The sequence below is a fragment of the Cladophialophora immunda genome (genome assembly GCF_000835495.1).
Source record: "Cladophialophora immunda strain CBS 83496 unplaced genomic scaffold supercont1.7, whole genome shotgun sequence".
Classification (NCBI taxonomy): Eukaryota; Fungi; Ascomycota; class Eurotiomycetes; order Chaetothyriales; family Herpotrichiellaceae; genus Cladophialophora; species Cladophialophora immunda.
This window is the reverse complement of record NW_015622547.1, coordinates 1,576,456-1,590,708: the sequence shown is the minus strand read 5'-3', so window position 1 is coordinate 1,590,708 and position 14,253 is coordinate 1,576,456. Positions and strand designations below refer to the sequence as shown.

The 14,253-nt window shown below is 52.9% G+C and overlaps 7 protein-coding genes across 9 annotated transcripts; 3 read left to right on the top strand and 4 right to left on the bottom strand.

Moving 5' to 3' along the window:
• Positions 1–883: 883 nt before the first annotated feature.
• PV07_11311 (uncharacterized protein) lies at positions 884–2,698 on the bottom strand. The gene is made up of 2 exons (XM_016398738.1): positions 2,607–2,698; positions 884–2,545 (listed from the first exon to the last, which is right to left on the bottom strand). The coding sequence occupies exons 1-2, from the start codon at positions 2,670–2,672 to the stop codon at positions 1,127–1,129; spliced, it is 1,485 nt and encodes a 494-aa protein (XP_016243300.1). The 5' UTR covers positions 2,673–2,698; the 3' UTR covers positions 884–1,126.
• Positions 2,692–3,839, bottom strand: PV07_11310 (uncharacterized protein). Its single transcript, XM_016398737.1, has 2 exons — positions 3,383–3,839; positions 2,692–3,328 (listed from the first exon to the last, which is right to left on the bottom strand). Exons 1-2 carry the CDS (start codon positions 3,809–3,811, stop codon positions 2,906–2,908), a joined length of 852 nt encoding a protein of 283 aa, XP_016243299.1. The 5' UTR covers positions 3,812–3,839; the 3' UTR covers positions 2,692–2,905.
• Positions 3,840–4,654: 815 nt separating this feature from the next.
• PV07_11309 (uncharacterized protein) lies at positions 4,655–5,890 on the top strand (the record flags this gene model as incomplete). Its single annotated transcript, XM_016398736.1, has 1 exon — positions 4,655–5,890. One exon carries the CDS (start codon positions 4,655–4,657, stop codon positions 5,888–5,890), a length of 1,236 nt encoding a protein of 411 aa, XP_016243298.1.
• Positions 5,891–6,126: 236 nt separating this feature from the next.
• On the bottom strand, positions 6,127–7,332 carry PV07_11308 (uncharacterized protein). The gene has a single exon (XM_016398735.1). The coding sequence runs from the start codon at positions 7,179–7,181 to the stop codon at positions 6,258–6,260; it is 924 nt and encodes a 307-aa protein (XP_016243297.1). The 5' UTR covers positions 7,182–7,332; the 3' UTR covers positions 6,127–6,257.
• A 304-nt stretch (positions 7,333–7,636) lies between these two features.
• On the top strand, positions 7,637–10,002 carry PV07_11307 (uncharacterized protein). Its single transcript, XM_016398734.1, has 2 exons — positions 7,637–8,089; positions 8,157–10,002. Exons 1-2 carry the CDS (start codon positions 7,940–7,942, stop codon positions 9,585–9,587), a joined length of 1,581 nt encoding a protein of 526 aa, XP_016243296.1. The 5' UTR covers positions 7,637–7,939; the 3' UTR covers positions 9,588–10,002.
• Positions 9,902–12,756, bottom strand: PV07_11306. Of its 3 annotated transcripts, XM_016398732.1 has the most exons (4): positions 12,345–12,756; positions 12,192–12,292; positions 11,772–12,141; positions 9,902–11,588 (listed from the first exon to the last, which is right to left on the bottom strand). In XM_016398732.1, the coding sequence occupies exons 1-4, from the start codon at positions 12,445–12,447 to the stop codon at positions 10,783–10,785; spliced, it is 1,380 nt and encodes a 459-aa protein (XP_016243294.1). In that variant the 5' UTR covers positions 12,448–12,756; the 3' UTR covers positions 9,902–10,782. The 3 variants fall into 3 exon arrangements, with proteins under 3 accessions (XP_016243294.1, XP_016243293.1, XP_016243295.1); XM_016398731.1 differs by having other exon boundaries at positions 9,902–12,141; XM_016398733.1 differs by having other exon boundaries at positions 9,902–12,141; positions 12,192–12,756.
• A 192-nt stretch (positions 12,757–12,948) lies between these two features.
• PV07_11305 (uncharacterized protein) lies at positions 12,949–14,033 on the top strand. Its single transcript, XM_016398730.1, has 2 exons — positions 12,949–13,316; positions 13,383–14,033. The coding sequence occupies exons 1-2, from the start codon at positions 12,984–12,986 to the stop codon at positions 13,698–13,700; spliced, it is 651 nt and encodes a 216-aa protein (XP_016243292.1). The 5' UTR covers positions 12,949–12,983; the 3' UTR covers positions 13,701–14,033.
• Positions 14,034–14,253: the final 220 nt, after the last annotated feature.

Genomic DNA, 14,253 nt, shown 5'->3' with positions numbered 1-14,253 from the left:
CGTCGTGGGCGGTGGCGAGATTGGACCTCTCTGAGTGAAATACCAACTTTCGTCGCCGGTGGTCGAAGATCACCTTTCCCTGGACGCGGCTCACGGACAGCCATGGATGCCGCGATGCTCCGCGCAATTTTTCCTCCCCCAACCATCTAGAGACATTGACCACATTCAACGGACACGGAAGACAATTCGGCTGAGAGGTGGTTCACTGGAAAAGGGGCACCGTGGTCTTTGAGCTCCGTCGCCGGAGCCCCGCGGCTCGCTCTTCAGACGGCCCACGAAGTCACCGAAGTGCCGGCAAATAAATCCTCGCAACGAGGATTCTTCGCTCGCGGCGTCGATTAGAAAATTCTCTAGAAGACTAATCAAACCATCCAGTCTCTACCAGTCTTTTTCACGATTCGCTTTAGGCCGTACAATTTCCCAATGCTCGGGCCCGAGTATGTTTTGTCCCCGTTTGCAGACCTTATCATCCTTTGCAGTGCAGCATACCGGCTCATCGCAAGGGACTGACCAGCACGAAACTCCAGTCATGCCTATGAAATGTCGATGACTGGCCAGCGTTTATTATTGTGTTCGAGCGAGTGTTCCTGTTCAGACAGGGGTGTAGACCTTGCGACTTGAGGAGGTATTCCTCGAGCTTGTCCACCCAGCGAACTCTCGGACAGCGAGCTACTCAGGGGAGCCTATTGAGCCCTCTTAGTGCGTGAACCCATGGAATATGCTGTGTGAAGGACACTGCGTTCCAGGCATATTTACCGGACGCAGTTACACTGCAAGACGATAGAGCAATGTCAAAGTTTGGGGGTAAACTCGAGTTGGGTTCAGGGCATGGAGCACATTCTGGACCCGGAAGGGGGGTTGGGAGGTAAGAAGATGTGACACGGCACCAGGGAAAATCCGAAGCCACAGATTGCTTGCCCTGCCGACACTTTCGCATTCTGCCACTGGAACAGTTAACTGCAAATGTCAAGCAGGTCAAAGAATACAGAAGAGTAGAACGCCGATCTGGACCTGAAGGCAAGGCCAAGAAGCTGTCTACCATGTATCGAATTCCTTTCTAATTCTTTAGAAATATGCAACAACTCCGCCGTCTTATCGTGTCTTGCTCTTGGTCAGAAACACCCATCTAAGCAGCGTGGACCCTCCAGAAGAACACCTTCTTGTCAAATCCACCACTGACAAGGATCTCCTTCTTCTCCTTGCCATACCCGGACGTGCCAGGCTCAGCAGCCTCCCATCCCGCCCACAAGGTCCGCACTTTACTCCCGACCTCATGTCCTTTGAGCACAGTCACGACCTTCCCGCTATGTGTGTCCAAACCGCGGATGACCCCGTCGTCCGCGTTCACAAACACGCCTTTCCCGCCAGGTCGCCAAACGACCTGCGGCGTAGAGTAAGGGGTTTGTGGAGCCATGGTTGTCACGTGCAGTTTTATCGCGGCGTCTTCGCGGTCTTGCAGCGCGAGGGCGGCGCGGGCTTGCGAGGCTTGGGTTTGCGGTTCGGATTCGCTGTCCAAGGCGATGGAATTGGTAGAGTTGTAGGTCGACGTGGGGAAGAGGAGCCGGACAATGAGAAGCTTCATGTGTGGAAGATGAGACGTTGCAACGGCCAACAGGGAAGGATCCGCTGGGCACACAGCAAGACACGAAGGGGTGAATGCGATCCAAGCGTTGGAGTGCGGCGCGAGATTCTGCCTGCCAGTCTCTTGAACCGAGTATGTGACTTCGCTGCTCCGGGAGGAAGAAGATTCATCGGACGTGGGTGTGATGCAGTAGTAGTAAAGGAACGTAGAGTCGCGCCGGGATAGGATCAGGTAGAGATCGTGAGTATCTGGATTTCGAACCAGGACCATAGATTCCGGGTTCGTGGGCATTGTGATGGTGTGGATCGGGTCGCGAAGCAGTCCGTGAATGAAAGGTTCGTCGGCAGCAATGTCCGACGTCGTGCTTGGTTGGAAGTTCCCCGCGAGCTCATGTTCAGGAGCGTAGATGTGGACTTTCTGATCCCACCCTGCTGTCGCCACGATCCATCGGCCCTGATGAGTATATCCCGAAACCACCTGCACAGCATATTTGAGATGGTCGCGTACTTTGTCGAGCAATCGACCCCGCGAATCATGTAACATCAGCTGTCCCGACATGGAGGTCGAGAAGATATACCCTTCGTCCAGAGAGCTGATGGACAGGATCGGGCTTCCGTGGGCATTATCAATCGAGCCGGCCAGCGCAAATGGCGGTGTAGTCGAGACATTGGACCATGAGCGGTCCGCGGCAGTGACGAAGACAACCCCGTCCTCATTGTCTCTGCTGCTCGACCCGCTCACGCAGAGGACGTTTGACGTGACAGGGAACCCCTCCGGCTCAACCGCCTTGGACGGAGCTGGTGTTATCCAACCGACATCGGCTTCGTCGCCTTTCTTCTCGAAGGCGAGACTGGAATCGTACTGCTTCTTCTCTTCGAGGATTTTCTCTATCGTCCAGTCGCCAGGATTAGTAATGGCCGCTTCCTCGGGGAGTCCTGCTTCGGCGAGGAATGCTTCGAGAGTCTGGAGTCACCGGCTTAGACAATCACTTCTGTACGCGAGGCTTTCTGCAATCATGACGAACCTTGTTGTAATGGTTTGCTTTCAGGAAGCGGGCTACAATGACTGGTGGTGAGTCTGTGGCGGGCATTTCTGGCGAGAGTCTTGATGACAAAATGAAGGAAAGATTGAGGACAGGTTCAAGGCCGAGATCAACCAGGCTCTGTCACGTGATGCCATCTCAGCCTTACAAAACAGACAGGCTATGGGAGGCGCAAGCAAAAGCGAGGCCGGGTTGACTGCCACAGATTGTTTCTGAACATGTTGATACACATCCCAAGCCCAAGCGCCGCGCTCCAAGCCAGACACAGTTTCGTCCTCTTATCATTGTTTCGTGTCATCTTGAGGAGCTCCAACGCCATACCGCGTCTTGTACTCTCGTGGACTTTCGTAGTTTTTCCTGTCCCCAGCCCACATGCCTTTTCTCCTGGTCTTCGCCCACCATTCCGCCCTTCTGTACCTCTCTTCCTTTGCCCTACCAAACTCAACACCCGACTTCGCTTCGTAGATCGTAGCAAACCCAGCTCGAAGCATTTGGAGGCTGACGTCGCGCCGCACGAGGCCTTTCCACACGTAGACAGTGCCCACCACTCTGCTGTACTGGTCTGCCTTGTAGACATAGGTCCGAACGCGCCTACCCATGATGTATGCAGTGAGCCAATCAAGCGCCTCTTGCGCATAAGGTTGTGCAGGGCGTCCAAAATGAGCAAGTTCGGGGGCGTCGATCCCTGCAAGACGGACGTGTATCTGGTCCCCTCGTCAGTTCCCAGTGTCTCGAGTTTGTGACCTACAACGATGTACCGTTTGGTCCTTCAAATCCTTCTTGTTCGCCGGCACTTTCCGCCCTGGGAACCAGCCCCAACCAGCCAGTCTTCCCCCAGGGGTATGATACATTCGGAAGTTATCTCCATCTCCCACGCTCGTGACTTGACCTACAATGCTCCTTCGGCGAAGGAACCCGGGACTGATGTTGATCGCTTGTGGTATTCTGCGGAGATAAGACTTGTAGAATTTGTAGGCGCCGACGGATGCTGTCGTCAGTACAGCTGCAGCAAGGATCGTTTCGGGTTGAGTGAAGACTCTCCATTGCGAAGAGACGGATTTGGCAGGTTGTTGCCGAATGGGTCCAGCTGCGCCGGAGCCCGACGAATCTGTGGCTTTCTCAGCGAGGGACTTCTGGTTCTCAGGTTCATCCTTTGTCGAGGATGACCACAGCTTGGGCCATGGCATGGCTAGCTTGGTTGACTTTGCGCATGCATGAACGAAGGAAGCAGCGCGTTAGCCCAGTTGAGCGGTGCGGGAGATTGACAGCCGTGAATAGAAACTCCACCGTAGAGCAGCGATATATACACGGTGGACTGCACGAAGCCAAGTTGCAGTATTGTCGAACCTCGATTTTATCCAGTTCTGCTCTGTACTGTCTTGCTTCTAGACGTCTTCACATGCGACTGGTTAACATCTTCATTTACCTCCATGTCTGGCACATGCGCGGTCCATCAGCCGCGTTAATTCCTAGGCTCTTCACTCTAGCATTCACCGCCGCGTCTACGTACAAGTGAAAGCACTGTGGTCAGACATGGCACAGGGCAGCAAGGCTAGGAAACAAAGTCCTTTTGCAGTGACAATGCATTTAAAGCCAAGTCAATCATGGTATCTACCGCAGGGAGATGTGTTCGACATCAATCACCAGGTATTGAGCCTTGGCGGTCAGCCTTGTCCCTCTTCAATACCGACTTCTGTTATTGATCAAATGTCTCAAGCGCGGATAGCTGGGTCCGGCAGGACATTGACAACGTTCGATCCGCTTGCATTCATTCATTTCTATTGTCAAAAATACCTCAGGCCGACATACTGAATGTCACATTGCTCCTATTGAAACTACAGGCCTTTGCTCAGCCCATCACTATCCTTGAATGGACTCAATGCGGCCGATTGACCGCAATATGGTATATATACCCTCAAGATGACTCTTTCAGAAGGTCTGCAGCCTATATATATTTATATATTCCGACCATGAGCTCCTTGCATCTTTGTTTCTTGTCTTTCTCGTCTCTCTAGCAATCAGCCTTCAAGATGTCCTTCACCGACGTGAACGAGTCCCATTTCTTGGACGCTGTAGCGAGTACCACCCGCCCAGTGGTCCAGATCCTCCCTCTTAACGACAACGAGGTTTTCGACTATCTCGATGCTCATCCAGACGCCCTGTCCAGGTACTTGGGAGAGCGTGCTGTCTTGTCGGAGTACTTCAGCAGGGCTATCGCGCAAAACGAAAATCCACACGGCGTACCCGCCTTCGTGAATGCGACCACCCCAACTGCCGGTGAAGCGTTTCTCGAAGAAGCAGACGGTGACATACAAGGCTCCGCATTGCGACATGCTGTGGATGATGGGCAGCCTGTCGATGAAGAGGGCAGCATGTGTGTGTACCAGGGTCAAGACGACGGAGACAGAGATGAAGACGATGATGAGCAGGGTGACGACAGTGACAATGGCAGAGAGAGTGACAGCAACGGTGGCAACCACAGTTGGGAGAGCAACGATGACAGCGACGGTGGAGACGATGACAACGCCACCTCCAATGAGGAATCTTCTCAGGCTGGTCCTAGCTCGACCTCGAGCAGCAACACCCACTCACCCGGCTCCAACAACAGCACCGATGAAGCTGGAGGCGATGATGACGGCGGTGAAGAGGAGCAGGAAGAGCAGCTGATGCCGTACCCCGCCCCTGCGCATCTCGTCGCTTCCTCTCGCCTTAGGCCACCAAGACGATCGTGGGCATTGTGGGAAGAAGAGGCATGCATCCGCCACATGCTCAACATCAACGGCGAGCGACGACTCGTAGGGGAAGCACGATTTCGGGAGGCTCTTCATCGTATGCAGATCCACGACGGCGTCACAAGAACTGGGTACAGTGCAGTCAAGAATTACTGGAATCGCGTCGGCCGTGCTCGCTCGAGGTTTGACGAACGAAGAAATAAGAAAGCGCCATTGGCAACATCGAAGCAAGGCAAGAGAGCCAAACGGAAGGCCTATTACTTGGCGTCCCGACGACGCAAGACGGCCCGAGCCTCCTCTTTCAAGGTGCAATCTCGCAACAACAGACGTCAACGCTCTCCAGAAAGCTCCACTGATGAAGACGAATTGGATCATTCCATCATGAGTGATAACGAGGAACCAGTCCATCTCCGCCACAACCACAAGCGAAAGGACCGAAGTGATGACAGTGATGATGATTGGGAACCGGGTTCTGCAGCAGCGAACGTCATGGCGGGTGCGTCAAGGTCATCACAGAGAGCTTGTGCTGTGTGAAAGAAGGCCGGGTTGCGTTGCATGTGTTTTACTTTAACCAGGACAAACGAAATGACGGGCACCAAAAGCATAAGGAGCGATATCATGGAAATGGAATTTTAATCAACGACCAGGTAGAGATAGTTACATATTGAGCGTGCTTGGTGAGCATCAGACATCAGACACGGCAGGCCGGGTCTGCAGCGGAAAGCTCTGCAGGATCATTGAGAAATAGACTTATTTTGATTGCAAATGAGCTTCAGTCATATATCCTTCAGTCTATTCACGAACCACGGCTATCCTCTGCTAACCCATCTAATGGGCTTCCCTGATAACAGTGGGCGACGCAGCGTCTTCCAACGATGTTCAAGCCCTCCGTTGACAGCTTTCATACAGGCCGATCTCCCTCCAAGGTAATCCTCAACATCCTCCGGCGAAATCCATGGTAGTCATTGATTGGGTTATGCTGTGCGCATCGATTGTCCCAGAAGGCGATACTACCCACTTCCCAACGGAACCGGCATGTGAATTCTGGCTTAACTTGGTGTTGAAACAGGTATTGCAGCAGTGGGGCGGATTCCTCCTCTGTCCAGCCCTCAAAGTGGGAGGTATGCGCGACGTTGACGTAGAGGGCCTTCCTTCCTGTTTCAGGGTGTGTCCGGACAACAGGGTGAACCGCCTCCAGCGAGGATTGGGCCGAGGCGTTTCCGGAGTCACGGATGCGGTCTTCGCGAGTCTTGCTGGCGTCGGCCTTTGCTGAGGTGCTCACTGCCTTCAAGGTGGAGAGGGTCTGTTTGAGTCCTTCGGAAAGGGACTCATATGCGGCATATTGATTCGCGAATAACGTATCACCACCGTACGGCGGGACCTCTTTGGCCATCAAAACCGATCCCATAGGTGGATTCTCGAAGTAGGAGGTGTCCGAATGCCAGATACCTCCAAAGTTGATGGTCTCATGTTCTTGTTTGAGGACTTGTATGATTTCGGGATAGCCGTCAATGCCGCGGACAAAGGGATATTCGACCGGTTTGCCAAAGTGGGCCGTGAAGTCGAGGTATTCTTTGGGTTCCAAGCTTTGATTGCGGAAGAATATGACTTGATATTGTAACAGGGCCTCCCGAATCTCCCTGACAATGCCTGGGTTTTCAGAGAGGGCAGAGAGATCGACGTCGTGGATCTCAGCGCCTATGGACCCGGCCACCCGCTGTATCGAGATCCCTCTCTTGCTCGACATTCTCACAGAAGGAGAAATGGCGTTGCGTAAATTAGGACGAATGGAGGGGACCAGTCTCAAAGCTTTTATGGCATTCATGGAGCAAGATCATCAAGACGAACAAGCATGGGACATGGGATCTGGATCGAAGCAGACTTTCTGAGTCTTACCTAAGGTGCGACCGGGAGTATGATCCCTTCATCTAAGAGCCTTACAACAAACTTTCCTTGCCCGGATATATATAGGGACGCATCATCCGAGGTTTGCCATTACTGTTTCGTTGTGAAGCGAGAAGAAATGGAGCTGATGGGGAGTCGAGCGGTATGTCTGACGAGAAAACAACCGAGAAGTGTCACATAATTCAACTGCGTTGGGGCGGCGTCAGACTGAAATAATTTATTTCTTGGAGTCGGCTCGGCGGGGAGGGAAATGCGGAGTTGCACAGGTGAGGAGACTCGCACTAAAACAGCGGCACCTTCATGCCGAATCGGGATTATCCAAGAAATGATATCGAGCCTTGAGACTTCGAGGCTCGAAGCTGCTCCGAGCCTCGCATTTCCCACCATGTAATATCAACCCTTTCTTTGTTTGCCGTCATCTTCCTCTGACCTTGACCCCATCTGTATTATATGACTCAAATACCTTTCATATCCCCATTCCGCTATTTACGTTGCTTGACCAGCCAGATCGCGGCTGATTTGAACTAGTTATTCGGCTAGCAGCTTTTTCACAATCCTCGGTCGTAACAGCCTCGCGTTGTCACTTTCGAACATGTACCATCACTCTTAGCCTTTCTTCAGAAGTCAAATTCCTCTTTCAAACAGACTGCAGCCTGATCCTGGCACTCCGAAGTCCCCATGAACTCATCCTCCTCCACTCACAAAATGGCACTAGCTATGCAATCGGCAATGTCCACGGCGGCGCAGGACGCCGATCTGATGGATATCGACATTGACATGGACATGGATGATCAGGGACCACCTCTTGATAATGAGTTCGAACTTGAAGTACGATCACCCGCATATCTCCCTCACCCAGCAGGAAGACGTATACACATACTCATCACCCATACAGGAAGGCGAAGAACCCTCATTTGTCCCATCCGGTGCGCCCGCTACCACCGACTCCGCCAACCTCATCCCGGCCATCTATACCGAAGATCCCGCTCTCGAGCCGCAGTGGAGCAAAATCCATATTCGCGGCGTCGACGAAATGCACACAAACGACATCCTTGCCTTTGTACACGACCACTTTAGTGAAGTCGGCGACAACGTACATGTCCAATGGATCGACGATACTTCGGCGAACATTTGCTTCAACGACAGCGACACTGCGAAACGAGCGCAGCTGGCGTTCCTCGCCAATCCCATCACGATCGAAGAATTGGCCGATAACCCGTTCGAACTGCGCTCTGCGAAACAATTGGCCAGTAGGCCTGGAAGTATGCTTGCGGTTCGCGTTGCTCAGCAAGGTGACAGGAAGAAGAAAGGTGCTAGAGATGCAAGCAGATACTACCTCATGCACCCCGACCAAGACCCCACGGAGCGAATGCGAAGAGAGTTCGAAACCAGTCGTGGTGACTACCGGCGTAGAAGATTTGACGACCGCGAACTCCACAGACGAAGGAGAGACAACGACCGTGCGACCGGAGATGATGCCGGGGGCTTCTCGGCAAACATGTACGATGATGCACCCACGACGGACACAGAGCTCAACAAAGCAAGAGGACGAGATCTGTTTTCGCGCGTCACAAAGACGAGACGACGGAGCGCCAGTCCAGGCGCGCGAACACGTAGCAGCGATGATATCGACATCTCAGATTCAGACGATGATAGACGGATTCGACGGAGAGGCTATCGCGATCGCGGTGACCGCTTCCGCTCCAACGCAGGAAAGGAACTGTTTGAATCTTCCACCTCAGACTCCAAGATCGGTGGTGGTCTACGATCTGATAGACTGGAACTCTTTCCCAACAAAGCTACGGATGCAGATACCTCAATGTCGACCGATCAAGCTCCTGCACCACCTAGACCGACCGTCGATGCCACACAAAATCGTGCCAATACCGCCGCAGCGAAGCGACTGAAGGCTGATCTAATATCCGCCGCACAAACCTCCCCTCGCTCAAATCACCGCAGAAGCCATGCCATGGACGCCAAGAATGAAGAGAATCTCGCGGAGAGGTTTGCTAGAAAGAGTATTTCGATTGACAGCACCAAGTCAATGAGGAATGGGGCGTCAAATGCGGGAGTTGAATTGTTTCCGTCAAGTGGCGGCAATGCTGGCGGCCTATCCATCAAAGGATTATCCGAGAATGGAGGTCCTGGAGGTTTCAGCATCAAAGGCTCCGGAGGGCTGAGTATCAAGGGCCGCGCTTTGGAAGTCAAGGAGTTGTTTCCCAATCAGTACAGTCGGAGCAGCAAGGGGAACGAAGGAAAGGAGCTATTCGACGAGCCGGTCAGGGAAAAGCGGGTGAGGAGGAGAGCAGGAGATTTGTTTGACTGAACCTCAGCGACCGAGTTGCTCGGTTACATACCATCAACGTCACGACCCTTTTTTCGTTCTGAATCCGAACTTGCAGGTTGGGCAACGCAAACTCCGTCTGGTCATGCGTACGGAATGAGGTCGCCACAAACCCGCTGAGACCAAACTTGCTCCCATCACGAGTTCAAAGCGGAATCTGATCAATCAAGGAAGGGGACAGAAGTTACAGTACTTAGGTGCTGTAGGTAATTGGACATTCGTGCCTTGAGTGGCAAAGCGATGAGTTTTTGACGAATCACGAGGAGAGAGAACATGGGAAAGAAAGGCCAGAGAAAAAAAAAGGAGCGCAAAAGTAGAATAGGACTGCGAAGAGGGCGAATCCTCGTTCCTACTATTTCATCCCATCTCGAGTTTCATTTCAATTCATTTCGGTTCCAGGACCATATTCCCCCATTTCGCCCAGGAACTTTGACTCCGTCGCGCCCCCGACCTTGCTCGCCCATAATAGGGTGGCTGTGCTCCCACGCTTGTAAAAGCCGTTGTTCTCGCGACCTTTGTCATTCCCAGAGACTTCTGACTCTCGATGATCGGAATCTGCAGTCCTTCATGCGTCTCTCTGCTTGCTGGCGATTGCGTGTCTTGCGTCTTCAGACTCGTTCCGTGTGCCGGCTGTCTCGGTCCTTCCGAGCGGCGGTACGGCTGTTTGAGAAAAGCAAACAGTGCAGGGTAAGGCAAGGTATTGTAGTAAGGCATGGCAGGGGTAGTGTATAGGTGAGCGCTACCGGCAATTTTACGCTGTATAAAATCAACGGCATGCCGTCCTCGGAGTTTCTTTCCTGTTCAGCTGATTCGTGACGGGCAGGTTCACCAGTCAAAGACCGCTCGGTGTTGGATGCGGCATGGTTTCGAGTCAGGAATCTGGTTCAATGCAGGTCCCAATGGTTGACCACTTAGCTACTTCCGGCAATGACCGCGATGTCAATTCGAATACCGTGCCTGGTGCGCCGTGGCATAGCATTTCCGGGCAAGAGAAACCCGTGAGACTGCAGCACAGAGGATTCCAAAGCATGTGTTCTTGTGAGTAACACATGTTGCTTTCAAGGAAACGTACATTCCACAATAGGCCGCGGATGGAACATCTAGCTTTGCCAACTCCGCGGACGTTCGATGGCGGATGTATCAGGCAACAACACGTGGATTCCATGGTGTCTCGCAATCATATCCCGCCCAAGCAGGCCAATGCTCCCCTCAGCTCCTCAATTGCAGTGGGCACATCCTCGAAATTCAAGGCGGAAATCGCCCACCTGGCATGCTTCTGCGCCTTCAAGATCGCCTCTTCATCGACCTCAACGCTGACTGGTTGAGATTGGGGAGGTGGGACTACTGCCATTCGCGTAGGATGGATCGGCGACGGCGCTGCTATGGAACTTGGTGCTTGTTGCTGATGAGGGATAGGTGGTACAGGACCACGGGCGTGTCGTACTTGTGGCGGATTGATGGGAAGCTGAGGAGGTGGGACTTGAGGTTGGAAATTGGGAGGGATCTGGGCAGTATGATCGACCGGGGCTTGTTGAAGGGGGGTGCCGTGGCGGTGAGGGGGAAGTGGAGGAGATTGGTGACGAGGTGGGTGATTGAGAGCGGCGCCGAGCTCGCTTCTCGCGGATGTAAGAGACGGTTCTGACGGTGCTGGAGGGATATCTGTGTTGATATTTCCGAGGCCTGAAGGTGCAGAGGGCAAGTCTGGGGCAGCTCCGCCTACCGTTGCTGGTGGCGATGGGAGAACCGGCTCTGCTGGGGCCGATGGTACCACAGGAAAATAGTTACCTCCTATTGAAGGTTTCCGCTCAGAGGGAGGCTCCAGTGGAGAGATATCAGCTGGATCGGCCCGATTGGTGTAGAATGAAGCAGGATCTTGTTCCGGTAAAGGAGAAACGTCGCTCCCCAGTGGAACAGAAGGCGCTCTCGATGGGTGCAGTGACTGGTCGATGGATGATTGACGAGCAAGCTCGCTCTGGATACGATCTGCCTCGTCAGGAACGTCAGCGACTGAAGGTTGCTTGGTGGCTGGAGGTGGCATTGATGTGTCTCTGGAGGGATGTAAGGATTCATCGAGCAGTGACTTCTGTGCAAGGCTTCTCTGGATCTTGTCGGCCTCGTCGGGCACTTCAACAACAGAGGCTTGTCTTGGTTTAGTGACTTCCCTACCTCCTTCTAACGCCCTCACCTCTGCATCATCCGGGTCCAGAGCAGGGAGAGCCTCCTCACTCGGAGTTTGCGGTTTGGGGTTGGACAAATTTGGATCTTCCCCAGCTTTCAACGCTTTCGCGATCCGCAAGGCATGATACTTTGCGAACTTGATTTTGGCGGCAATTTCGGGGTCGACAGCACCCCAGATCTGGAGCAGGTCGAGAAAGGTGGCTGAAGCCTGGAAAGTGTCCGCCGTCTGCCTTGAAGCCTTGTTTGCGCGCACCGCATTGTCCGCCCTTTCAAATGTTTCCAGACCAAACTGTTCCACGTATGCTTTTCCCACGATATCGTCGGTCACCGCAGGTTCTTGGGCATGTTCAGACTTGAACTGTGACAGAAGATCAGCAAGGCTTATGACCCCGGTAGCTCAAGACGCACCTTCTCCAGCTTGTCCATCAATGTTGTCGTGTAGACCAAGCTCTCTTGGTCTGCATTGTGAAGGCCCTTGGACAGGATTTGGTTGACAATCCAGTATTCGCCTGGGAACAGGTTAATCACCGTTGGAGATCTGAAGGAGGGTAGGAGGCATACACCAGTATGCTATGATAGGCTTGGGTTTCTCGAGTTGGGCTGCGCGGTGGGCGAAGCGGGTAATGTCGGCTGTCTTCAATGCAGCTGGCACTTGAGCAGCCATCACGGGAGATGGGAGAGGGAGCTGTCCACCGAGTACTCCCACGACAAAGTCAGATCCGTGAAGATTTATTCTCTCAGAGGAAGTTGGGGGGCAAAGTTCCGAGCGCAAATTGTGTATATGACGTCTTTCTGGGGCTGAGATGGCTCGAGAAGTTTGCGGATGGAGGAGATGTTCCCTGCGCCTAAAAAGCTGGAGACTCGGTGCGTTTCATGGTCCCTCTATGGACTATGAAGTAAGCCGCGCACTTCCCCGCATCCGAGCTCCGGCAAGGCTACGCATGGATCCATGCAACGAGGCTGTCAAAATCAGATATTCTTTCACGACGAATGAGGAAGTAACTTCACTCAGCTCGCGGTTATAGTGTTTGAAGAGTTTGCAGTATTTGCATTGTTTGCACTCTGCCAAGCTGCTCCGCACCAATACCGACCTAGTGTTGCCTAGGTGCTATGTAGCCCCCGTTTGCGGATAGCTCTCACTCCAACCTCACTGTCCTCTTGTTAGGGACAGCGACACCAGGTCAAAAGTGTGCCATCACCATGGTCAGAGAAAATCAGCTGCAAATTCTCAATGAAGGGGCTACCTGCGTCTGCATTCCCTGTGATCGACAATTCGTCTTTATCAATGGCCTCTTGAATCACTGCCGTAATGCCGAAGTCCACCAAGGCGAGTGGTGTGAGCGGTGCCAGTGGCTGTTTGTCTCGCCTGCGGCGCGCCAGGCCCATGTGGACAACTCCCCCCGTCACAATATCTGCACGCCCTGTGACTTGGATTTCAGCACTGCAGCCCTACTCGAATCCCACGATGTCGATGTTCATAACATGTGTATGGATTGCGGCAAGTATTTCCGCAAAGTCAACGATCTGATGCAGGTCCGTGTCCGAGTTTCGACGTGTGCAGTCTGTTGAGGACGAACTGACCTGAAACGCCATTGATAGCACAAGCGAAGCCACCTCCCTTTGGAGATCGAATGCCTTGGCTGCGACCGCCTGTTCTCCGAATTCTCTGCGATGATGATCCATCTCGAATCTGGTAACTGCGAGAGTGGCATTGATAGGGACGACATTGATAGCTATATCAGAGATTGCGGATATGTCAACGAATTGTACGACGGCTTGATGTATCAATGCCCCGATTGTGAGGCCGACTTCCGTTTCGCGAGTGCTCTGTGCCAGCACGTGGCAAGCAACGCTTGCAATCAGAATCCCGAAGATACCTTCAACGACATTGAAAGCTGCATCAAGTGTTACGTCTAGGTGTCTTTGTTGTACCATTCAAGGCTCACTGCTTGGTGCGTTCTTCCATCGGGGTATTGTTTACCGCCAAAGCCGGAAAGACCAACGCAGTCACGGGCGACTTGTTGTGTAAACTAGGTAATAGTTCTGAAGGCCCGGCGGCGTGCTATTGTTTCAGGGTGTACGGACATTCGTGGGACCAGAGTTTGAAGGAAGGGATTTTATGAGCGCAAGAATCGGAAACTTCTCTGGCGCTCTGAATTGGCGCTTTTTTTTTTGTCTCCAGACGTCGATGGCAGGCTGTCTGCCATGTGGGACTATCAACAGATGTGTGATTATCCGGTAGCTTTTGACTGGCCAAATCGATGCCATGGCTCTTGTTTCTTTGATCTCGAACCGGGAGGTTCAACTACCTGAACGATCAGCTTCATTGAAAGCACGTCTGACTCTGAATTGCCTCCAGGCGGCAAAAGGCCCAGTAGGTCCCTCCTGGCACATCGCTCAGTAACTGCCCCAATCTATCACAGTCCACGTGTAGGTTTAATGCAACCGTCCATGTCCATCGTGAAGCATT